Raw genomic sequence first — 26847 nt, 5'->3', positions numbered from 1 at the left:
TTTAATAAAGGAGAATGGTATGATAATTAGATGTATTATGAAGTATAGGCCACTTTGATCTAGAACATGCACCCTTTAATTCTTATGTGACTAGGTTTTCCCACAGACACAGCCCAGACCTAAGTTCTTGTTATATACCTGTCTTCAAAGAATAATTGTTTTAGACATGTCACTGCAAAGTGTTTATCCAAGTCACTATTTTCGACCCCAGTATTATACACTTACACAAATACTTTCTTTGGCAATAAGGATCAGCTGGTCAGAAATGGTGCTTGAAACTAAACACTTTTATTTTCTTTTTTGCATTTAGTGCTTCCCTAAGCTTCAGCTGCATATACAGCTTCTGCACCCACGTGGACAAATAAGACATTCTGCTCCTCATAAAACCTCAGCGCAAAAGCAGTAATTGCAATTTTTTGGGCCCATGTGAGGACTCGGTAAGTATTTATGTGTGAAATACAGGAGACTGCAAGTTATGTGGCAGGAAACGCAAAGCATTTTGAATAACTTATTTTGGGTTTATCTGATGATAACTGACTGAGAAGGATTTGCCTTCACACAGGACAGACAAGGCGAGTCTGTAGCATCCTAATTTCTTCCAGGCCACTGAAAAATCATGGTATCAACCTCCTCCTCCTCCTCCGCTTCTCCTTCCTCCCTCAAGGTGAAGACCAGCCTTCAATATCCTCAGCTCCCGTTTCCAGACTGAGACTTCTTCCCTCCTGGTCAAGAATGAGAAGAAGAAAAAAAAATTACAAACTCTACGCAGCAGAAACACCCAAATCACCCTCGTGACAACATTTTTCCCAGAAGATCCCAAGCTGAATGTTACATGAAGATGCTCTGCATTCTTAGCATTTTTACACATCTATGACACAAAGTGTTGCTGCATGCAGTGGGCATGGCGTTCTCTTGATAGAGCAGCCCTGAATAAGTGTTGACCCATGTTTCTGAGTGTATTTAACCAGCAGACACCCATGATTCCTAGGAAATCAGAATATGCAATTTACTTAATAGACAGAAAACACTGAGAAAGAAAGAGCAAAAGGGAAATTGTCAGTCATTGACCAGATGACACCATCGCCGGGAGAATCTGAAATATATTGGGGAGCTAAGATTTTATTCTCCATAATTACTGGTAAGGACTAATGGGGAAATGAACTCTTAACCTTTCTCCTCTGGGGAGCCCCAGGTTTCAACATTATCAATTTTCAAAGACTGTACTGCAGGCTGTAACAATACAAAAAGAGGTTAAATTAAGCATGGTGCAACATCTACTGTAAAACTAAAACTAGGCACCACACAGCACTTAAAGTATCCAGCTACATTAACTCCTTTTTTCTTATCCAAGCATATCCAATAGCACCCAGCAATTTGCAGTGATATTTTGTGTGCTGGCATTTACTTACATAGAGTGGAGGAGAGCTCCAGGCAACAACAGAGTGGCATGGCAAGCTATATAATGGTTCTTCTAAAGGCATTATTGAAGGGAAACTCATCCTACATGACTTAGAATAAAGGATCATCTGGCTGTTTTTCACCGTACAAACCATGAAACCCACAGTACAAGGCAGTAGGCCTGCTTCATGTGGTCTGAAACTAGAGGCCATTCGGTTTGAACACATTTTCTTGTTGGTTGGTGGAGCTTAATTGTAAATCTGATAGCGAGTCAAATTCAGCCTTACGTTACCCCCAGGACAACCCTGGTGCCACTGGGTTGGCTACGTTGCATTATGGAGAACAGAGGTGGGCTTCCATGATTTGTCTGTCTCATCAAAAGGTGAAATTAGTGGTATCTATTCATTCTGCTTTCCATGAAGAACGTGGCATATAACTACCTCATGCTGCACAGAGCAGGGGCCACAACTCATCAGTGCTCGTACCACCCATGTTGAAGATAAGCATAACGTCCTCATAGCTGGAGTGTTTACATTGCTCTCTGATGTGTTACTGTAGTAGTTTGATTACATAAATAACAAACGTGCTTCTAAAAATGTGTTTTTAAAAGCTTTTGAGGCACCAATCTGCAAGGCGAAGTGCATATCAAGCTAGTGCTGGCAATGGCACGTAGCTGGGCCTCTAAGTTCATGGATTACGTCTTTCAGAAAACTTCACAGACTAAGACATGCTTAATTCTGCTTTCTTTGCCACAATCTAAAGTTTTATTAGCTGTCTTTTAGGTAATTAAGTTTAAGGTTGGATACTTTTCCTTCTCACACCCCACTCGTATATTTTTTTTCCATCTAAACCACTAAGCAAGTTTTTCTGTGCTTTGATTTTATATGGGTTTAATAGCTAAGGGATGTAATTATTATAATTAAATATGGGAAGCATACTAAGGGACAGAAAGATTTGATGGAATGAGTGCTAAAACAAGAAAATGAAAACATCAGCGAAAGCTTCAAGCACTTCTAGCTGCAAAAGTACACTTCCTTTTTCTGCACCTTTAGCATCGAACGTTTCCTTTTAAAAGCAAGTGCTCGGGAAGCCAGGCTTGCTCTAGTCAACCCCGCTACGTGAAACAATCCAATAAAAACGAGGTCTATGTCCTATTTTCTCAGCTTCTGCAGCAGCCTGCCGGAGCTTTATCCCTCAACCGAGAGCTCCATCTGGTGGGCATTCCCAAAACGCCGAAGCATCCATCCAGCCCTCCGGGGCCAAATTCAGGCGCTGCAACTCCGCACAGGAATTTCACTCATAACTTACTTCAAAGGATCAAACAATTGATTCTGGTCCTCAGGATCAAACCCGGAGTTACAAACCCTTCCAACGAGAATTGACAGGACCGGCTGTGTCAGAGAGAGACTCTGACTTTCTATGCTCTGAACATAATCTATGGAATTGTCTTAAATGCATTTTCCCATGCCAAGCCCTACAACATCCCAGCGCAACCTGTATCATGGTCTTTACTGATGGAGAAAACAAGAGACACGGGGAGACTAAAAGCTACTTTGGTTTCCTGAAGAGAGGAACCTAACACCTCTGAGATGTCTCCAGGGGTTCTATTTGGCCATAGCTGCCCATACTGAGGGGCCTTAGCCTCCCATTGCCCAGTACTGCATCTACAGATGTTTTGGATAGCCAGTGGCATCTCAGATGGCACTAGGTGGCTGTCTTTAGGCAACAAACTGAGCCAGGTGTGACTTCCTTCTGATCACAGGACAAACCAGTGGCAGGAGCCCTGATCCCTCAGCACCTTCTCCAGCTACTGCACCCAGCTGCATCAATGGGAGACAGCACAGCTCAGGAACGACAAAGTTCCCAAGTTTGCACTGTAGGATGTTACCATAGTTTTTAATCCTCTCTTATTTAAACATCAGATCCTGTTAAAGATATTTTTCTGAGTCTAAGTAGGACATCTGTTTCAAAGATCTATAATTGCTTTCCATCTCCAGTGAATAGATGATAAAGACCAATGCAGAAGATCTGAGGTTAATTGTAATAGATTGCATTAGCCAGGAAAGCAAAATTTAAAAACACACAAGATCAAAATGATACAGAACACAATTTACAAAGCTTAAAACCCAACTTATATATCTTATAAAACAGTAGAAATCTGTCTCCGGCTAAAGAATACAGCATGTGGGAACCCACATAACTTGTTTGCCTTCAGAACACTCGCTGTGTTGTCTCTGGTAAGAGCCTCCACAAGTGAGGCAGGGTAACAGGATTCATATGGCTATATGAATGGCTTGCACACAGCCTCAGGTGTTCCATGTAGTCAAAAAGCCCAAGTAGTTTGTCTGTTTTTTCATAGTATTCATATGTTGTGAGAAGCAAAAGGCACAACAGAGACCCTTTTATGGTTTCCTTGTAGCTAAAGCACATCACAACTATTGAATAGAAGTTATTTGGGACTCCTGACAAGTGCAAGGTCTGCTTGTTAGAAGATGGGCAATTAACAGAAAAGTGCAAGAAGAGGACTGAATGTCTGTGTGTGGTCCTCAGGAAAGCCTATGGGAGAGCTTGCCTCAAGACATTACGGACTCTGTGCAGATGAGCTTACCACCGAAACCTTACGGGCCAAGGAGGAATTCACGGGATATGTTTATTGAATCTTTCCTCTCATTTTTACACCACCAGCTGGAGGAATGCAGTGAGTCAACTAAAGCAGAGAGTCACAGTGGAAAGAGCACCCCTGAACTAAGTGGCTGGAAATACTTTCGGGGTATTTCTATTCCAAATGGAATTGTTTGCTTAAAGATAATGATTTTTCTCAGCACCAGCTTTAAGGTTTTTTGTACAAGCCCAGTTTCTTCTCCCACCCCTCCACACACCAGCATTTATAAACCAGCATTTATTGTCTGTAAACACCACAACCTGCTCTGCTGGAAGGCTCTGAGGAATGTTTCTGAGATCACTGCTTAAAAAACTCTTACACTGAACATAAGATTCATGCAGGCAAAAATTTCACAAGCCCAAAATTTCTTGCTGGAATCTACTTTCTTCTGGGGCCCATGGGTAGCTCTTCTTTTTTTCTTCCTCTTTTGCTAATGTTTCCGGGGACAATCGGAATCCAAGCTTGGAAAAGGAGGTCCCTGTGGCAAACATGTACCCCCTAGGAAAGCACTTTATCACACTGCATACAGAGTGTTTGGACAGTGCTAACCAGCTAACACAGGCAGAGAGGGCAAAGTCATACAAAGCCTTCACATAGAACCAACAGTGGATGCTACCAGGTGTCCCAAGGACAAGTCCCCGAAAATAAGGACATTCACTACCTGGCATCAAAGCATTTCAACTGCACCAACTTCAGCCCGGCATCAGTAACAACATTTAAATTCATTCCGTAGATTAGCTGCCAGCCCATCAACTCATTTATCACGCACTAACATATAAAGTTCTCCTGCCTCATTGATAACCTTACCAATTTCCTCCGAATTTACCTAGATCTGGATTATGAATGTTCTACATTTTATGTGCTTGTCTACTCTAGAGTCAGTAAAGCTCCTTGACAGCGTAACGTCACACATGCAGTTGTTTGAAGAATTTTATGATCATCAAAGCAGAAATGAGTCTGTACAACAGTGACCCTTATTCAAAGTTCCCACTGATAAGAACAGACAGGTTGGGCTCCATCTTCTGAACATGTCCTGATTTTTATGTACACATACATGAATGAGCACATATATTACTGACATTTTATGTTCTTCTTTTACTGTTCTGCTGACATACAATTTCATCAATGAATGACTACCAAAAATAAAAAAGGCTCAGTTCCCTAAATAGAGGAATGCACCAGGCTTCATTTTATATACGAGGTTACTCTATTTTAGTGTGCATTCCCCTTGCGATACATCTTCGGAGCGCTGAATAAAGATGGAGCGTTCTTTCACTGACACACTAGTTAACTGGAAACACTGACAACCAACCTATCTTGTTACATGAGTGTAACCTCAGGTAACCCTGCCTTGCGTTATATGACCATAATGGAAATAAAGATTGATCGCTCTTGCCCGCCTATCTGCCTTTTATGGCTTTATCAGACAGCCTTTGGAAAGACCTCACCCTATACTAAGTGAAGAATATGAAACAAAAGTGAATGAAACAAAATACTCTTACAGAAACAATACACACATCAGAAAAATGTCTGTATGGTTTGCAGTATAAACTTACTGGCAGAAGCTGATCGCACATCTAACTGTGCCAGATTCAGATCATTCAGACTGCAATATCAAGAAAAACATCATGCTAATGCCATAATTATCTTCTACCTGCCCACCTCTAGAAAGCTAACACCCTTGAGACCTGCTTGCTTTCTATCAAATCTGCCTGAAGCTGACATGGTCACATGGAGACCTAAAGTGGAGATGTTAAAAAGTTGCTGGGAAGGCCTGGTAGGCACATGCATGTACACAGCCAGCACAGCATCAGAAATATGGCTCTGTAGAAAACCAGGGAAAGAGCATGGACTTGTTCCACCTGGGTCCCTTCCCCTCTGTGCAAGGGTAAGGCAGGGTCATACCTGTGTTTGGGAACTCCTAAAAATAATCCACTCCCTGTAACAAAGAGGTTGTGCCTTGCACAACAGAAAGCAGCTCTGTGAGGTGAGGGAATGGCCCGGAAAGCCTTTGACGAAACCAATTTTTATACTGTACTTTCTCATTACAAAGGAAAGGTGTTTAAATTGCCAGGAGTGGGGGTTTTTTCAAGCTTGTCTAAAATTACGTCATTTCAGATAAATCCAGCCTTCCTCTTGGCTTCAAGTACAGCTCTGCTGGAGAGGCACTGACCTTCTTCCTCCTGCTGAAACACCACATGTTGCAGGACAAAGGCGGCTGAAGAGAGGAAAGGTGTTGTCCACTGCCCATCATCGTTTCACTCCACAGAGGTGCACCAAGAGCCTTTCTGCAGCCTGAGGACAGAGAGGAGATGGTGGTTTAGCTTTGGAGGCCTCTCATCCTCAAAGGAAAAACACAAGTGTAACAACAGTGCGCTTTTGTGAGAGGGATAGACTGCTTTGGAGCCCAATTAAGCTGTTCTAGTAAACTCAAAGTACTCTTACAAAAGAGTAAATAAAAATCAATGGAAATGCAGTTTTCCCTCACCAGCTTATAAACAGAAAGCTGGCACTAAGAAAGCAAGCATGGTGGCAGGAAGAAGACTGCCGGCCCTGAATACAACATGTCATTAACACAGGCAAAGCTTCTCAGCCTGGGAAGACTTAAAAAATTAGAGCTGGGGAACCTTGAACTCCGGGTTAAAAAGAAATCTTCATTTTCCCTTACAACACTCTCCCCTCGGGACATGGCATACTGATTCTTGTTATGTGGCCAGATTTAAAAGTGTTAGCAATCCTGCAAGATCTTTCCTAGACGAAAGAGCACATATATTTATATATTTAGCTCTTACACTCAAACCTGCATAATGGAACACTTATTTTCTATGTGTACAATATAAATATGCAAGTACACATATGAGCACGCACTGGGATGTGTTCACGTGCGCATGAATGTCACCACCTGCACGTACAGTCCTTAGACCACCTGGAAGAACCCAAGCAGAACCAGCCTGGTGCTGCAGAGCCCCACAGGGTTTCTGGGAACTGCATAGGCAGAAAGTCTGCAGAATTTCAGGGACTAATCTGTAGAAGTTTAAAGTAGCCTGAAGAATTTAATGGAGTTTTAGATGCCTGCAACTGAAATGTAATGTTTCTGACAACAACTGACCAAGGTGTATGGCATCTGCTTAGTAGTCATGAAACATGTCAGTGTTATGCCGCCCTACGAGCACACATAAATCGAGGTGCAATGTTTGTATCATTTTCTTCTGAGATGAAGAAAGGTTTACAGTCTTCGTAAGATTAAGCTGTTCTAAAATAAAAATAAACACTGCTCATAAACAGTAGTGATGTTTACATACAGAAACTAAACAAAATTTGGCATAATAAGCTGAATGACTCAGAACAAACAAGAAACCCGTAAGGGATGTTCCTTCCTTATTAATATCCTCCCCCTCCCTGGTACTACTCAGAGGTTTTTGTTTGTTTGCCTTTCCCACATCTCTTATCTGTGCATTCAGACACAGAGAGCCTCACAACATGCTATAGCTTGAATGTTTGCATTCATCAAAGTGAAAACTTCTATTAATAGTAATTCAGTTATTTAGTAAAGTTTCTTGGCACCACTTTTCTAACTTCTCCTCCAAAATGAATGTTACTTTCCACAAACCTCGATTGACTCAAAACACACAAATAGATGGTTTGCTGTGACTCTAAAGTAAAAGACTTCAGAAGAACGAGCATGAAAAGCTGAGCCTGTCACAAGCATCTGCGGAACAGTAGGAAGTTATGGTAAGCTTGTGAATAGTAGCACTGTCTAAGGCTCCCCATGGGAATACTATTAAATTAACAGCACATTCACATTAATTGCCTTTTTTTTCCTATGGGTTGTGGTTTTTTTTTGTTTGGGGTTTTTCCTTTTTTTTACCCCAGTTGCCCACCAGGTATCTTGTAATGCAGAATTGTGGTTCACAGAGGTCAGCCTGTAATGCAGTGGGTTTGATTTGGTGGTCAGGGTTTCTGGGTTTGCAGCTTTTTCTTAGCTGTGTTTCAAAGTCCTGAGCTACTAATTTATCAGGCAGAAATAGCAAAGCAGCTACAGTGCTCTGACCTAAACACACCCAAATCCTCAGGGAAGTCAGATATCTCTTCAGAAGTCATGAACAGTGAGATAACAACATCACACACATGCTTTGAATTTTAATTGTCGCTATTAAGGATTAGGAACAATGCCTGTGAGCAACTAATTTTGCTGGCATTACTGATCCAGACTCAAGCCTGCTTTTAGTTAACCATAATGCAATATTCATGCCTCAAACCTGATTTTAGTGAGTTCCCTTCCCTTCTAGAGCACGTACATCACTGAAGGGTCCAAGTTCCCCATTTGGTATCCCCACCCTTACTAACTCTTACTAACATAGGGGAATTATAACAAGGAATAAAGTAATCCCTCTCTTACTACTGCCAATGGAAGAGAGCACTGTTCTACCAGCTTGTAAGTGATCGGCTTTTCTTCTGTACAGCCGTAATGTTCCTTCCTGAAAGAAAGCTGAAAATATGGGGAGATTAACTGCCTCCCAAAGCTGTTTTGGTGTCTGAACAGGTCATTTATGCAGAAATAATTTTATCTGAAATATCCTGCTCTTTGGTGTTGATGACCATGGTTTTCTGGTATCACAGTTACACAACAAGGATTGTTTCTTCTGACACTTTATTTCTACAGATTCCATGCGGGGTTATGACTACGCAGGACAGGCTGCAAATTTGGCATTGCGGAGAAAGAGGAAAAAAGAATTACAAAAAGACCAGCTCTTATTTCAGCTTTTAAGCTTTTCCCCAAGTTTTAGTATAGGGAAATAATCTGGCTTTCAATTTTTAAGCTTTTTCCCAAGTTTTAGTATAGGGAAATAATCTAGCTAGTGCCTTATGCCTAGACTTAAGAAACAGTTTTAAGTGACTGCTATATTTAGGCAGAGATAGACAGTTTTGTGAATAATTTGCAAAGGACCTACACATGCGTCAGCTCTACAGGGTAATGCCATTGCCTTAAATGGATTAACTTGGCATTTACACGACTAAGAGCTAAGATACAGGATGCCTGAACACAGGAAGACACAAAATAAAAACTTCCTGAAGAAAATCAAAACATCTCCCTCTCTTTTCTCAACTAAACCAAATAATTGGGAGAAACCAGCCTGATGATGAAAATGCCAACAAAGGATCTTTACCCTTCGTCAGAGCTCTAACTGCTCTCTTAGTCAGGTCATGCAATGCAAACATTAGCAGCACACATCCCGATTTCTCTCCAGGAGATTTCCCTTCTCCCAATCCTTTCCCTTGGCCGTGGGAAGAGCCGCAGACCCCCCTAGGTCTAATACCTCCATTAGACCAACAAAGTTGCAATCTACAGTCTCAGTCTCGCAAAATCTTAACTCCTACAGCGGTCACAAGATTGTATCAGGAACCGTTCCCCATCACGTACCCTATCTGCTTGCCCTCAAGCCCTGCTCTGACCACCACCAGCCCATTCACGGTCAGTGGCCAGCATGGACCTTTGGCTCTCGCACAAGCAACCCTTGAACAGGAAGCACCTGGGTGTTCCACATTTATAGGGCAGGTGGAAGCAGTGCTGTTGCTGCCATAAGTGAAAACACAGCATTAGCCAGCATCCTGGCTCCTGGTGAGAAAGTGTTTTATTAATCAAAAAAGTGCTGTCCACCCTGTGGTGTCTTGCAGACCTTTAAACTTGCATCTGCAAAAATCAGAGAAATTCTTCAGTCATTCTCACAGTGAAGTTAAAATACAGAAACCATTTTCAATACTTGAGGATTTATTTTTTTTTTTTCCTAACAAGAGAGAGAACTTCAACCTGATTAGAAATACTCTCTAAACTCAGCACTGAGGGGTATGGACAAAGCAGATTGTTCAGCTAGTTAGGGCAAGGCTGCATTCCCAGTCTAATATAGAGGGAAGAATAGGTGGAGCTGCAGCAACTGAACTTGCTTGACCAAAAGGTATTGTCACACACCACCAGCTTTCTCTCATTCTATTCTAGACTACAGAAAGGGAGAGGGGGGGTGAAGACCAGAAATTTAGGGCATCTCATAATCCTAATTACCCCAAAACATGTTGTCATGGCAAGTGAAATACTGACAGAGCAGTGACTGGTAGGAGGTTGGGAGTATGACATGGAGCGAATGAAGTGAAAGTGTTTGGGTGCGTGGAACCAGAGCCAAAGGGTACAAAGCATTCTTTCCATCCACAGCATTCACCAAGGATTTCTAGTTCTACTATTTACATAATTCATTTCATCTCGGAAGAAAATATTTTTGTCGATGATATGTTCTTACTATGAATCATGAGACTATATATGACAGCATAACACTCTGCGTTGCAGTGGGTAGCACATTAATCCCCTTTAAGGGACTGTAGAATGGCATTCCTTGCCAGTGGGTCTAGAAAACAAAGCCCTAACCTTCTCCTAGATACTATTTACAGACAAACAAGAACGGTATGCCAGAATTTGAAAGGCCATTGCAAGGTAAGAAGGTTTAGAAATCAATTACACACAGAAGAGTTTGGAAAGTGGGGTTACAGGCGAGATTTGAAGGAAAACAGAAGTGTTTCTGACAGGCAGAAGCTGAAGACTCTGCAATAGCAACATCATCTTACATAGGACACAAAAGGCATGCTCCGGAAGGCAAGAGGAAAGATAAGAAACTGGGAGAGCCTGAGAGAGTGAAATGTTATGTGGGAAACAAATGAGAGATGAAGGTTTATTATTTGGACAAGAAATCTAATGTTGATGCAGTAAAAGATAAAAAACTAGTGAAAGGCTCCAAGGAGGAAAGTAATATGATTCAGGATTTTGCTTGTAATTTATCAGATCTTCCTCAGCTGTGATATCTAGCCTTCTATCATAGGACAGTGTAGGTGTATATTTGGGGCACCTCATGTGCTTTGCCTACAGCATTATCATGAATCCACTTCCTCCTGTAACCAGAGTTTCTGGATACAATTAGAACAGCTCCCAACTTTTACCAGCAATTTCAAAGCAACAATTTCTCCTTCCTAAAAAAACGACAGCCTGAGACTGAGGAGAAAAACTATTCAGTGATTTATAAAGGCAGACAACTTATCACCAATGAAATCTTCATATCATGATACACTATCTAAGACTATAAAGCAATATCTATAGAAATAGAATGGAATAAGCATTGGCATAACTCAACAATAGCACTTCATGCCTTCAGAAGAAGACAGTTTTAAAACAAGATACGTTTTTGACAAGGCACAGAGCTTGAAACACCTGGGAAGCAAAGCAGTGGTGAATAAAACCAAAAAGCTTCAAGTCAGCAAAATGTTGATGTCACATCTGCTAGCTCCACACACACAAAAAAAAAAGGGGGGGGGGGGAAGGAAGAAAGAATGGGACAAAAATTCCCCAAAGACCCCAAGCTTTTGAGTACCTCGTTTGTGTTAATGACTCCATGAATTCAAGCGTGCTCCTATTTTAATGTTGGATAATTACTGTTAGGATAATCAAAACATCATTTAGTGAACCCAGCATGGTGTGTTGCAAATAATGTAAAATGATATTGTAAGCAGATAATTTACCTTGATGAAGACTTGCTCTCATTCACAGAAATGAACATTTCTCCACAGCATGTTTAGTATGTAACACTGCAACCAAATGGAAAAAGTTCAGTTTGGAAGAAAAGTCTACAGAAACCCATGCCAAAAAATACATAATATGTTCTCTAGAATCTGTTATTTAATAAAATTTCGTGTGTTTATCAGATTTCATAACTTGACATTCAGAATCTGTACAAACTTGTGTCAACACATGTGCTCCCACCAGAAAGAATAAATAAGGCTTTCCAAGGGCTGATCGCAAGCCATGCCTGGACCCCCATCATTTTGACACACTGAGTAATCACCTTCATTATGGGCCAGTTCCTTATCACATACCTAAAAGTTTGTCACCTTGTAAGCATTTTTGGTATGACAGTCAAGTCCTCAGAATAGGGGTACAAGTCAAGCACTCCTTATATATCTCACCTGGTGGGCAGACTGGCCAGCACAGAGGACACATAGGTCTTTCTGCTAGACAAGCGAAAACATCCCCTTAAACTGCTGAAAAGTTTTGACAGAGAAGGACTTCATGCCTGCCTTGTTTCCCCAAGCCACTGTGAATGAGGAAATAGTGGGGCACAAACAACGGGTGCAGCTCATTACTGCTGTTACAGGTTTGGGTATTCAAATAAGTGCCTGCTCTGGTGCGAAAAGAAAGTTACTCTCTGTATATTAATTGCTCCTCTTGTAACATGCACATGAATTCCAATATTCCCAAACCCTGAGCAGTTCCTACAAGAAAAGAAAGGGAAAAAAGAGAAGGCCTTTCACAAACACATCTGTCCTTACTGTGAAATTGGCCCGCTCACCAGTGATACACAAAAATATCAGAAAAAGCTACATAGAAAGAATCTGTTTGGAAAATAAAATATGCAGCAGACTGGGAAGTGCCAGAAGGCTTCTTTAAAAGGTCAGAGGAAGAACTGGGAGTGCAAATAACCAGTTTCGGCAAAGCTCAAGGAAGGAAAAATGCCTGTTATGAGTACTCTGCTTAATTTTAACTAAAATAACTCACTCCCTCAAACTCGTCTGGGTCACTGCAAAGGGCGTATCCTTTGAGGGTGTTTGAGTCTGACAATGTTAATTCAAATAGATGACAGCACCTGCATTTGGGAAACATACATCATTAAAAGAAAATCAAGAGGAAAATCAACTGTACAGGCATTTTATATGCGTTTTAAAAGACAAAAATTCTCTATCATATAATACAAGGAATACCCCACGCTTGGCATGATTAGGATTTATGTGTGTCAAAGTTTATGGTCTTGTGCCTAAGCCAGCCAAACATTAAAAGCCTGTGACTAAACAGAGAGAAAAAAAGATAAACCTGCAAACTCTATTTTCTTACTGTGAAAGACTCGTGTTAAATCATCCGCTCGGGCCAGATAATGCTTGCACAAGTTGACAGATAATGAGTTAAGCGCCACAAATGGAAGGCGCCAACCTTTGTGGCTAGTTGGGGAAAACAGTGGAAATGAATGAGACGGGGATTTGTTGCCTCCCACACCAACCACACAGACGCTCGTCTGTTTTGAGGATTCATAACATCTTTGAGTGCGGGGTGCTCTGCCCACAGCACTGGTCACCTGCTGAGAGCTCGCATTGAATTAGGTTACATTATAATTGGATTTTCCGAAGGCACCACATTAGCATTTTCCATGATCTCACCCTTATTAGCCAAATCGCTAATCAGGAGTAGCGTGGTTATATTGTCTGCTGGTTAAACTATCTGCTGCTATAGTGTCTGCAAGCCAGCTCTGAATTCATGTAGAGATAAAAACTCCTCTCTCTCTAACAGAGACTTGGGAGTGTTTTCTGCAGCTAATGTTGCAGTCAGACTCTAATTTTCAATAGTTCACAAAAAAGCAAACTCTCTCCAGGGGCCGCTTCACTCGCTGCTTTGCTTGTGTTCTTCCTCAGTCCGTATCACAAGTGAGGAGTGTCGTTTCTTTGATCAGTGTAGGCAAAAGCAGCATTGCTGTAAAAAACAACAGAAAAATCCTTTCCCATGGACTGTTCCCCATCGTGTTCAAAATCAAATGCTGAACGTATTTAATTCTGTAAGGTTATTGTTTTCATTTGTAGGCCTTTGTATATTGATGGGAATGGACATACCTGTTCTAAAAGCAAAAATAACACATGCAGACAATCTCGTAACTAACGACTCCGTCTTTGCACAGCTCCAATAGCTGTTTGTGTGGGAACTTCAACTCATATTAACTACTTCTGAGCAATATGGAAAGTACACAGGACATCTCATGCAGCCTTATGGTGCAAAAATCTCAGTTCCTTCTTTCAGGTGGGATTCCAGCAGGTTCAGATACCTTTCTCACAACAACTGCCCTCGTAAAAGCCTGAAGGGAAGACACAATCTTGCAAGTAGACTATAAAGTAATGTTTGCTGAACACCCACTCACCACAATTTTCTGGAAAAGTTACATTGCCTGAATACAATTTAATTTTAAAAAGCCAGGTTTTATTCTCAGGTTAGAGGTTACACAGCAATGTTCAGATTCATTACAAGAATCATTTAGAAATATAAAGCCATTTTCACTGAAGTTAAACCCATTAAATATTTCTACTAAAATTCTTCTGATACAAATAAGTACACACAAAAAAAAACCCTGATCATATTTTTCATGCCATTGTGGAGCCAAAACAAAGGGGGAGCTGGCCTTGACTCAAAAAGGGGAGAAGGCACCTTCCACCTGGCCTGCCATCAGTGCTACCCTCCTGACAATCACACAAACGTGTTAAAACAGTGAAGTAGATTTCCTTTTTACCAAAGAACTAAGAAAAAGAGCACAGAATTCAAGATGGTGTATCAACAAATCATTCCCTGGAATCAAATAAAAAAAGACTAATTCACAAACAAAAAAGTATCACAACACTATTTGACTTATAAGCTCTGGAATTCAAACCAGATGTGACAGTCTCTGAATCCCCAGCAACAGCCGCATCTTTTCTCATAAGGGTTTTTAACAGATTCTCATAGAGAGCACAAACAGCATCTTCAGAACAAAGGGCAATAACGCTTCCCAGCAGACTTTAACTGGATCCTGAGGATCACTAGCCTTTATGATCTGCTTTTCTATTGCCCTTGCAGAGATTTCGCCAGGCATAAATAACATGCACTGAAGAGATAAGGAGCTACGGGCAAAAAACCCCAGAACGAAACAGAATAATTAAGTTGCAAGACTAGCTCACAGCCTTCGGTCTGCACTTCTCCAGGTCATAGGCTGTCAGTGATGGCCTCCCTTCTCCAAGGATGAATCTGCAAAAGTAAATCAATATAAATTATTTTGACATGGAGAAACACAACTCGCTTATGATTAATTTCCCTCTATTTTGTGATACATACACCCCCCCTCCCCTGGAGCCAATACTGTACATCATTACAAGTCTGTAATCAATCCAATACAAATGGCAGTAAGTGTGAAGAAGCAAAAGAGTAGGGATATCACACAGTGTCTATCAACTTTCATCTAGTCCTGACCGTTGATACAGATAAAACAGTAGGGTCTAATAACCTGAAGTCCCCATGTAAAACCTTTCTAGACCTCTAAAAAAAGAAGCTGACCTTCAGCAGTGCTTATAGGTATACGTTAGCATCAGGTGTGCACAAGAGAGTAGATAAGTACAACAGAGGGAACAATTAGGTAGTAGTATCTATGGCCAAGTAGGTGTCTGTGGTTCAAAGATGTGTTTGATAGTAACTTGAGCTAGAAGAAATGAAATATACTATTGCTAGTGTAACACATACTTCCTTCCTGAAGTTTTGAAAGATTCTAAAAATTCTATAACACATCCTAGTAGCACACACACAAGTGCACACAGTATTTCACTTACAAGAGAAACATTAAGAGTGAAATATTTCCAGCAGGGTTTTGAATTCGCCAAGGAGAATTGCTCTGCAGCTGCTGCACAGTAACCCCATCATTCACGTCCAAACCCACAGTGCTGATGATATCCAAATGTACGTGAAAGAAAACTTGATCCAAAAGGTCCACATTTCTATTGTGAATCATTGATTTTGATGATACTTTTTCCTTGCTGGTATTAACAGCATTAGTGTTATTTGTTCAAAAAGCCAAGAAGAGCAACAATTAACAGATCGGTTTTTTTGTGCAAAGTAGGTGAATACCGATATTTGTGTGTTCATTCCACTGCATGCTAATTGCCCCTGTAACAACAAAGACGGTGGAACAAAACTTCCATAACAAGAAATGTGCTTCCAAGCTTCACATCAGATGTTGGTATTCATATAAAAATATAATTTGGAAAAGAGAGGACTTGGATATTCAAACACCTCAGGCAGCTATACAGTGGGGGTTTCGTTCAATTATTTTTGTTCCTCCCGAGTCCCACTGGGACACACTGAGGTCGCCCTGCTTATGCCAAGATGCTTTTGGCTCCTAAAGTTCTTGCCCAGCTGGTGCAAACTTGCAGACACTGCAGCATTGCAGGCACCATCTGCCAAAGAAGAAAGACTAACATCATAGAACACGCAGCTCCCAAAACCAAAGAGTTTCTCTTGCCTAGGACAGCATTAACCATTCAGAAAACCTGGATGTTTCGCACCACAAGCAGGCTTCAGAGCCCAGCACAGAGTACTTTTACACTTAAAACACAAAAAACATGCAAAGGAAGGTGGAAATGGCATGGCATGAATTTTTACACCACTTCCTTAGATGATCAATGAGGAACTAAGGATATTGCCAGATGATAGCAGATGGATGTTTCATCAAGTCACCAGGAAAGAGAATGATTTAATGAAAACAGCCACCACATCACCTATTAGCAGAAGACCACCACTGACATCCCCTTTCAAGCAAGTTCTCTTAAATGCCTTGATTCTTCCTGTGTTTCATTCTCAAAGAAAAAAAATGCTAGTGTGCATGAAGCCATTTAAAATCCAACAGGTACCGAATGATAAAACCTGATACGTTGTTTCATAGAAATAAAATTATCAAATCATGCATCTGTTCAAATTATGTTTAATGTTCCTCTTCACATGAGACTTTTCTGTCTGGTACTCTGAAAAATGACAACACATTCCGTGATCTTCAGCTCAGGTTGACTTTTAAAAGCAATATCTTTGTAAAAAAGGCGACTTCTCATTTCTGGAGTCAGAAATTAAAGGTGTGCTAATGGCCCTTTTGTTACATTGCAGTAGCAGAAATCAAGTTGTATCAGTAAAAAACCTGAAAATAATCACATTTTCATTCCCAGTGGGGATGTCAAGCTGCTAATTAAGTCTGGCTTGACTAGTTGGGAGCACTGATAATTTCTAATGTAATGTACGCACTGAGGACAGGCTAATATCAAAAATGTTTAGGGCCTGGGAGTTTTTCCAGGAAAATTAAGATGTCAGTTAATTGACTTTTTTTCTGTCTGGTTTGCATTGAAGACCTCCACAAATCCATTTTTCAGTTTTTCATTTCCCCTCCTGTGCTCCCCACAGATGTCATTATTTTCAGTGGAAAACCCCACACTTCTCCCTCCTCTTCTTCCAATTAGCTGTAATTGTAACAACATTAGCAGCAAAGTAGGTACCTTGAGGGCAAAAATCTGGAAAGCGGCAGAGTGTGGAAGGGAACAAGAGATGCTATTATAATGAAAGCAAGTGGACACATCATGCTGCTTCATGTGCTCATCTGGGCATCCTTAGGGCTTTGCAGGTTGATTTCTGTTTTCCCTAGGCATGCCAAGAAAGGTGGTGACCAGCTGCTCTTGCCTTTCCCACAACCCTCCAGAGCTACCCCTTAAACCGAGAGGTAGGGGAAGGGCTGAGTTTCAGCTTCTCCTTGTGCCTCTTAAGCATATGCCTTTTAAGCATATGACGGCCTGGCATAACTGGATCCAAAATAAAAACACACAGTTTAGGTCAAGAAAATCTCGTAGTTCTAATGTTCTGAAGGGGTAACTGGGGTTCTTAAATACATATACTGAGAATCTCTCTGCCAAAGAAACAAATACACTAAGATTCATTTTGGAAGTGAAAAAGGGAATTCATGCCAGCAGTTGTGGCATGCAAAAGGCTTCTTGCTCTGAGCAGGCTTTGAGCAATAAACCCCTTTTGCAGAGAATTTTTCATTAAAAATCTGAGTTCAGGGAAAATCTCCAAAATGAATCTTTTTTTCAACTGTCTTTTCAATTTTGCACAGTTGGATAAGGAAGGAAGTCAACACTGCTTGCCAAATAAAGTGACATTAAGTACATTTGCTGGAAATCTATCTGCCTTGCTTCTTAAAAAGAAAACAAGAAACAGAAAAAATACAAACCAAAACAAACAACAAAATCCCCAAACCCCCACAACCAAGAACAAAAGGATCAGAAACCGGTTCCAGGAATGTTGAGTGGCAGAGAATGGAGAGACTTAGGAGCTAATGTCCCTCCGAAGGTAGTGTTGCTGGTCAAACAAGGCTAAGCTGGAGGAATTTAAGCAGAGTTTAGGACCAGGCTTTTTGCACAGCCAAGTACCTGTGGAGGGATCAGCCTAGAGGCAGGCAGGAAGAGTTATTCTCTTAGAAACATCTTGTTGCAACAGTAACATAACATCTCACCTCTTCATCTTCTTCCTTAATGTCTACCTGTTTCCTATAGCTTACCTTTCCACATTGCCCTTCTCTCTCTATTGCGACTTTCAAGGAAATACCTTTTCTTTTTTGAAAGCCTTCTGATTTTCTCTAGTCCTGCTTTGCAGACAGGCGGTTGCCCTGTGAAGACTACCTGAGTGGTCTTTCCCTGGCAGCCCGATCTCCATTGCAGCCCACCTACGGAGCATGGCTGGACACAAAATGTTCCTATCCATCTCTTAGCCTGCTGCTTTCAGCTGGAGGGTTTCATGTTTAGGAAAATATGAAGAAATACTTCTGTTCACAAGTTGAATTCTGGTATGAGTTATCTGAGTTTTTAAGCAGTTTAACAAGAGGTGCAACATGAAACTTTCTGGAAACAAATGGGAAGAAAATGCTAGTAAAGTCAGACCAATAAACCTGAACACAGCCCACACCCTCCTATTTGCAAACCGCCTGCTCAGTATTTTTGGATTCAGTTCAGCAACCAGTGGTGGTGTGGAAAACTGAACTCTTGATGAGATTGCAGCATGAAAGAGTAGGACAGGAACTTGGTTACACCCTTATCTTCCTGTGGCCATGCAGACATACAGATGGCAGGCAACTACATGCTGCCTGGCATGAAAGCCACCACAAACTTTGGGCATGCCTCTAGCACCTGCTGCACTGTGAATGTACAAGGGTGGGGAATACATCAACTCACTAAACACATCATCAAGGACAGAAATTTTTTCTCCTCCATCCAAAATACAATTGGAAAACTGTATTTTACATGGTTAGTAATTCTCTACTGTCCCATGCAACCCTTGGCAGGTCAAAGTGGTCTCCATGCTTACTGATGGAGAGGCTGCGGTTTTAACCTATGAAGTCTACTGAAACCATTTCTAGGGTCCCAAAGCCAGAGGGCCCTAAATAGTTCTTTGCTAACTTTTAAGTAAACTCTCTAAAGCCAGAGACGAGCTTTTAAAAACAAGTTGAGTGGCTTGAGGCGGGGGGGATCACCAGCCTCTGGTTAAAGAAGGCAATTTGACAATCACTGTGGGCAACTGTGGACAAATAAAAAAATTGATAAAATAATTTAAATCTTGAGTACTCAGTCAGAGAGGTAGATCACTAGTAGAGAGGTAGATCACTAAAACCAACTCTTCATGCTCTTTTCAACAGGATTAAATCCTTAAATGATCCCTAGATGCTTTAGCTGCAAAATACAGAGACACACGGATTACTCCCCCAGCAAGAAGCATAGGGTAGTTCTGAGGTGTTTTAGTCAAAGAACTGCTCGGCACATCGCTGAACTTCACTTAACTGACAAATTTCTCAGGAAAGAGGGAGCTGATGTATACTGATAAAGTCACAAGTGGCATCCACTACTCCAAACTCTGAACAGACACGTAAGGTTTTTGCATAAAGCCATACTTCACAGCTGTAATCCTGGCAGCTCCCTTCAGCTTCACTCTCTTGATATCCTAAATTGCAAGGATTCATTTAGCTAATTGCCATTGTCTTGCTACTGCGGAGTTTTTTTGAGGTGCCGCTTTTTTCCTCATTTTGCCCCTCTCTTCCTCTCATCCTTCTTGTATTCTGACGAAGCTATTTCCAGGCTAATTAGAAAGGGCTCAAATCAAGAAGCGCCAGATCCAAACCACCACACTTTGCTCCTCAGACTTGAGCATAAGCGATCCTCTGCCAACTACCAAAACATAGATCTATGGGGAAAACGGTAGACTGGAGCAGAAACTTTAGAAAGTAGGATCGATCACATTTCTGTAGCAGATTTAAAAAAAATAAAAATAAAATATGCCAGTGATTATCCTATTTCTGTAGATACAGGGAAAGAGGTGTTTCTTACAGAAAATAGACAAACCATGCTTCACAGAGACAGCAGTTCTTTAAGATAGCATTCTTCGATCACGGGAGCAGCTGAGAAAAGTGGTGTCACTCAGAAGACACCATACAGATAGAGTTACACAAGCAGCAGAAAGCATGAGATTACAGAAGGACCTGGTTACAGAAGGACCTGGAGAACCTAAATCAAATGCCAAAGTACCTGGGTGCAAATAGCTTCCTCACAAAGGAGGGCAGAGAGGGAAGAAAGCACAATCTAGATATATCTATACAAAACTGCAGAAAAAAAATTAGTAATTCCTCCTTGGAGCCAATATGCCTTTGCAGTCCCAATGAAATTATAGCAAACTAGTTAGAGTTGATGTATAGGCTCTCATAGATTTCAGATGTCTTTAAAACAGTCTCTTTTCTATGGTATATTGTAAAAAATATCAGTTTCCTGATTCATTTCACTTGTGTTCAGCTCTGAAGTTACCACCTGTATTTGGTAATTATTCCTCAAGAAAAAATAATCAGTGTCAAAGGAAAATTTCTTAAGGAAAACTTAAGGGTTTTCCCTAGGAACAGCAATCTACTGAAACAGCATTCCTACAGGAAACTGCCTCATGCTTTAAAGTTGCTGCACTGCTGTTTTGTTTTTCTATAATGAAGCCTTATCTCAGAAGTGATAAGATTTATTGGCCAGTTTATCACCTAAAGAGGAAATGAAAGATGAGAAATGAGACTCTGGAACGCTGCTGCACATAGTAGCTCATTTAAACCCACCAATGTAATTAGCACTTGTACAAAACAGAACAAAGAAATTGGAACATCAAGAATACTTTCATCGTATATTCTGGAGTTTCTATCTTTGAAACCTTTCTCAAAATACTTCAATGCAGATTTAATATATCTGACTATATAAAACATATAAACCCAGGCTAGTGCCTTTTAATTGATGGTAAAAGTTGGAATTCTTTGTGAGCAATGGCTAATAAAATAATCTTTGTTTTATCAGCAAAGAGCCCTGAAGATGTTAAAGCAGACAACCTATACTGTGCCATGATGGGACTCATTGAGAATTCCTCTTTATGGGGACTGAAGGAAAAAGGCAAGGAAAGCCTCCAAGTTCCTACCCACTGTCCCATTGAGAGAAGGTATTTGGGTGTTCTAGACAAGGAACAGCAATAGAAAGACAGAGCACAATTGAAAAAAAAATGAAAAATAGTTTTTTTCAGGAAGGCAGAAGTCATATAATCAAGCAGGGTAAAAGAACTCTCTTCAGATCCCTAAGTGTACTGCCCTAGACCACAGCTGCAGTTGGTGGCTGGACTTGTTTCATTCAGTGTTATAAACATCCTCCCTATATTCTCTGGTGCAGTAAATCACTGTAAGTGGGAGGAACTATGAAATTAATCTCCTCTCTTGCAGTCACAGCACTACTTTCCCTACGACCACATTAGAACCCTCCAAACAGTCACCATGTAATGGTGGGAAGCTCATCCTCCATTTCAGCAAGTTATGTTTCCACCCTACCCTCTCTTCTGTGCAAATGCGGACAACAATAAATACGGGAATAGTTCTTCTGTAGCCATCATCTTCTTCTAGATGTTACAAAAAAGCTTTTGGTGATGAGTCCCTGCCATCCCATATGGTACCCACTCGCACCGTGAAGTGGCAGACACATGAAGCACATGCTCCTGCAGTGCACGCCAGCAAACTTGGCTGGTCCTCCTGCAGCCCAGGATGATCATCTGAGATGGTATCTCTACAAAAGGGCCACAAGACGTGAGAACAGAGCTAACCACAGAACTTTAGGTGCCACAATTCTCAATCACTTTTGAGAGAAAAGGGGGTGGTTTAAGGCAGTTTCTGAAGGAGAGATTCTGGAGGGGCAGATTCCCAGCCAGAACAATGTCACTTCTTCCTTGTACTCTCTGGCATCCATCTTTGGAGTAGTCTAAAACAAGCACTTTGAAACACGCATGAACTTGGCATGATTTTAAGTCCAGGTACAAATACTAAATACTCCTGGTTTCCAAAAGATAGTTTGCACCAGCACCTTGACAGCTAATTAACTTTGACCATTTACATGCTTTTAATTTTCAGACCCAGCACCTTGAACTATCAGATCAGATCAAGAATAACAATGAGCATTTTGCCTTTAAGGTGAAACAACATCCTAAAGACTGAACTTTATTACGGAGGACTTCTAAAATCTGCCGCATCATGGCCCCCAGTTTCAGCACATGATTAAATTTAGCTGAGCAACAGAAGCTCTAAGGACAATTCTGAGGATATCTTTTCTTTAGGACTGTTACTGGGTGTTTAATGAGGCAAATGTGTGATCCTATAATGTGTAATAGAGACATTTTACGAATTGCAACAAAGCTGAAAGCCGTCATGTAGATGGAATTACATTAGAAACCTCACCTGTGTTCCACATACACCAACCTCAGCTCTCTAATGCAAAGCTGTCACACATACACTCAACAGATTAACAGGAAAATTTACTCTACATCCCTCAAAGACCCCCATTTTCAAAATGTACTTTTAAAATATGTTCTGTACAGCTGTTGTCTTACCATTTGCCTTGTGCTGCACATCTGGCGGAAACTGGTCAGGAACATACCACTGATAGTCTGGCTGCACAGAACAATAAAACATTATTACAGCAATATGGACTTCATAGACACTTCAAACAAAATAATAGTGACATGATAAAAATATAATTGTGCCGTGAAGTTTTTTTTGTTAGTCATACAAAAGTGGTTTACAAAAAAATCTTATATTTAACCTTATATTTCCACTGCTCTGAGTTTTTCAGCTTGCTTTCTTTTTCATGACATGTGGCTTAGATGCTGCACTCATTTGAAATATTGGTGTAAACCTTTCTAGATCCCACAAATCAAAGAAACATTAACAGAACCGAATCAGATTTTAAAAGGGCTAAGGAACAAAGTGCACCAGAAGATACTAGCAGGCATCACATTCTCTGTACTAAAGAACTCCTGGAGAAACCTGGTACACATCGACCTGACAGGTGAAGCTGTTCTAGTCTGAGTATGTGCAACATCTGTAACATGTTTCAGTGTGACAGGCATAACCCAATTAACAAAGTTCTCTCCCCTCCTCCCTTCCCCACAGGTTAGCATTAGCCTTGCTATAACATTGGCTGTTACCAAATAACTTCTTGAAAATACTGTGGGGTGGGAAAAAGCCCTGTCTTGTAACAGGAAATGTTGGGAAGGTTATATCCAGGCAAACGTAGTTTTGTCCAGGGAAATCCTGGAAAAAAGAATTACTGCATTATAGTTCATACCACACACCATGGTAAATGAGTAGCAAATTACCACTAGAGAAAACAATTTTGGGACCAGACATTTCAGTTGAAGCTGTATTAAGCTGTCTATCTGGTTTAAGTAGTACATGCAAGCTTGTCAAATTCCACATAATTACTGCTTCAAATTAGTTAAACTGGGAAAATAAGCCCTCTTTTGCAGAAATTACCCTGATAAAATCCTGAGTGATTCCAAGGAGACTCTTACAGATTTCAACTTGTCGGGAAGAAATTTCATAGACTTCTAAAGAAGTTTTGCCTAAATTAAGATGGCAGGATGAAGCTCTAGATACAGAAAACAGGTTTAATTTTTCCGTATGCTGTCACTCGTAGTTACATAGCAATAATTGCTCTCATACTTCTCCTCTGTCAGGAAAAAAGGAGCTATCCTATTTTCACTTAAACTATATCATCCACGGGAATTATTAACTAATTCTGTGCTTGTTGGCAACCAAATTAGGCTTTCATACAAAGCAAGACTGCTTTTCTTTAAGCACAGGTAGTTTTTCTACTGATTGCTCAAAATACACTTATTTGCATTGCTATTTTGACTTTCTGTTGAATTTTCTGTTCTCTGATCTACTCATCTCCTTCACAACTATTTACGCTATGCAAACTCAAATGAGTTTCAGAAACAAGAGGCATATTTCATGTCAGACTAAACAAAATGCTTCTACTAACAATATAAAAAATAACCAGAAGGTGCAAGATATAAAAAGAAGGAAAAAGCAAAAGCACAGACTAAACACACAGGATTATGTACGTTAACTCAGGACACATTAAATTCTAACACCTTTCTTCATTGCGAACAAATTGCTCAGGGAGGTATCAAGAGCCCAGAGCAGCAACGCTGCACTTACACAGACAAAGAACCTCAAAGAAAACCCAGAATGAAACTGGGAGTTACAAAGCAACCAGTCAAACTGACCCCAGTGCTCCGGCAGAAATGGCAAAGTTGTAAACCCAGTGACCCCTTGAAGAATTAGAAACCCAGATGATGAAAGTTCGGGGAGAAAAGCCAAAATAATCTGGCACAGTGTCCAAATTGCAGTGAAAAACATTCTGCAATACTTCCAACTCTGATAAACAGGGAGATAAGCACACTCCTGAAGCATAGATATGACTTGTTTGACCACAGCTTTTCCGCTGGATTTCTCCAGTCTGAAAGCCTTATGTGCGTGTTGCAAAAATTCAGCTATAATTTCTCAAATAATGAGCATCTTTCCATATGTGACACAGCTTTATCGCCAGAACCAGATACTGTCTATTTAAAATGACATTCACCATGTTTAAATGCCTTCTCACTATATTTGAACAAGCACAGTCCACTTAGATAACCTAAAGCACCTAAAAAGTATCATCCTTTGAATCAGGATTTTCCTTGAAATAGGTAACTCCCCCTCATATAACCTGTCCTAGTGCAAACCTACTCTTTATGCTGAGGAAGACAGGATCCTGTTGTGTGCCAGGAAAACAGGCAAATTTCCCATTGTGTTAGCCACACTCAGATATAACTTCCACTTCTGCTGATTTATTTTTTTTTAATTTTAGGGGGTCTTTTTTAATACATGGGCTTGCTTGGGAAAATTGCATTCCTAAAGCATTCACATCCACAGTGCTTCACCCTCAGCAGAAGCTTATTCCTCACGTAATCCTGTTTCACAGCAGCATACTAGAGGAAAGATACTACTGGGTATGAGCAACAACATCTGAGATTTCGCCCTTCCAGTTTAACAGCAACATTGTGAATCCTGCTGACAGCTTGCCTGCCTGCTCCAGACTGTTACAGGGAATATGGGCTCGTGCAATCTGGCTACGGTGGTACTGCTTGATGGTAGGACAATATTTCCCTCTATTCCCTCTTCCCTCTATTTCTTAGACTGAATAGAGGGAAGAACCAGAATAATGCTGACCTCAGCTACATTTTCATTTTTGTCACTATCACTATGTTGAAGGTCCAGAACTGGGCTCCAGAGAATTTTTACTCTGTGAAATTCAGTAGCGAAGACATTGGAACAGCAAGGAAGAAAAGAATACAACTATCTATATCTATCTTTTTTCTATACAAAAGAAAAAAACAGCATTTCTTTCTTTACAGATAGTAGCGGAAGAGATACTGTACAGAGATCACCAAGGCTGTTCCAGACCTATGGCTAATAAACCAGTATAAAATCTTGATCTAGAACTGACAACAAACTAGGAAATAACAGATTTTCAACAACTGTTGAAGATGGCATTGTGATTGCACCAGGTTATTCTCCTGTGGTCACCCACACTGTGAGCAAATCAGTGCCCTTGTGAAATGGGAGATGGTGGGAATCTTACTGAATGCTGTTGCTGCTTATGTGCCCTGCGAGATGCTGGATGGACGCGAGGGTCTTGATAGTGAAGAACCAGCCCACAACTTCCGTAATTAACACATGGCGAGAGGAAGAGTGGAGGTGGGTAGCTGGGCCTCTCGGACTGTACTGGGAGGTCTTTTGTCTGTCAAAAAATAAGACAAGCAAGAAGAAATGCACTAGCAGCAGGATATGATGACCAACACAATATTCACAAATAAATTAATCAGTGAAAAGCAACAGGGGGAAAAAAGCCCTTCTCTCTTGGCATGGGTGCCAACACTGCTTGTTTAGACCCTTCAGACTTCATGATGTAAAAAATCGTCTAAGAAAGCTGACTTGTGCCACATCTTAACACTTTTCATGTGACAAAATATTGGTTTCAAGATATGGCAAGCACATATCTGGATGTTTTCTATATTCAAAATGTTTTCATTATGCCTATTAGCTTTCAACAGTTTGAAGCAGAACTACAGGCACTTGCATAGCAAGAAAAAATAAATAATTGTGGTAAAGGACCAAAGTTGATGGCCTCGAGATTTAGGTCTATCTGCCTTTTCTTAGGTTCTCTATGTCCCAGCAGAGTCACCAGGAATCTGCTTTAAGGACAGAGCAAGGAGGGGTAAAAGATGATTTAACATTCTATGATTCTATTCTATGATTCCATGAGTCACTACTAAAAAATTTGACTTAAGAAAACAAACCAATGAATATTCTATATGGTTCCTCTCATGCTTTAAATCCTTCACAAGCTCTGTTTAATGAAATCCCAAGGCAGGAAGAGACAAACAAGATGATCTCTAGTGTAAACTGTTGATGCAATGCAGGGACAGTCATGTTGTACACACACGTTACACAGCACTTGTACAGTCCTTCGGATATGCTGTACACATGCAGTTCTGTTGGCATTTTCCTTCACCCAGAGTGGCTGGGAAAGAGTGGGAAAGGCCTTTCAGTCCCACTTCCCACTTGTAGACCCCCCCTTTACTGTCACTGCTGTGAATCCATTGATTGACTGGGGTTGTGCAAGACATTTAACCTTTTACAGTCTCTAGACAATGCAAAAATATATAGAAAGGTGTCTTTGAGTACTCCCTCCTACAAAACCTTTTCGTTACCTTCCTTCAACTT

General features: G+C 40.7%; 1 protein-coding gene and 1 long non-coding RNA gene across 2 annotated transcripts in view; both read right to left on the bottom strand.

Annotated features, from left to right (window-relative positions):
• Positions 1-293: 293 nt before the first annotated feature.
• Positions 294-12783, bottom strand: LOC115605586. The gene is made up of 4 exons (XR_003990654.1): positions 12651-12783; positions 11618-11683; positions 6234-6355; positions 294-722 (listed from the first exon to the last, which is right to left on the bottom strand). It is a non-coding gene; the product is annotated as an uncharacterized LOC115605586 (long non-coding RNA).
• Positions 12784-14089: 1306 nt separating this feature from the next.
• The window catches only part of TNIP3 (TNFAIP3 interacting protein 3), a 77251-nt gene continuing 64493 nt past the window's right edge, over positions 14090-26847 (bottom strand). Inside the window, exons 12-14 of the mRNA XM_030480386.1 lie at positions 25703-25861; positions 22623-22683; positions 14090-14909 (exon numbers count right to left, since the gene is read on the bottom strand). Of these exons, the coding sequence (XP_030336246.1) occupies positions 14878-14909; positions 22623-22683; positions 25703-25861 (252 nt within the window). The 3' untranslated portion in view covers positions 14090-14877. The remainder of the gene's footprint in view (positions 14910-22622; positions 22684-25702; positions 25862-26847) is intronic.

This window comes from Strigops habroptila, chromosome 3 (assembly GCF_004027225.2).
Source record: "Strigops habroptila isolate Jane chromosome 3, bStrHab1.2.pri, whole genome shotgun sequence".
NCBI lineage: Eukaryota > Metazoa > Chordata > Aves > Psittaciformes > Psittacidae > Strigops > Strigops habroptila.
This window is presented reverse-complemented; position numbering and strand designations above follow the sequence as displayed.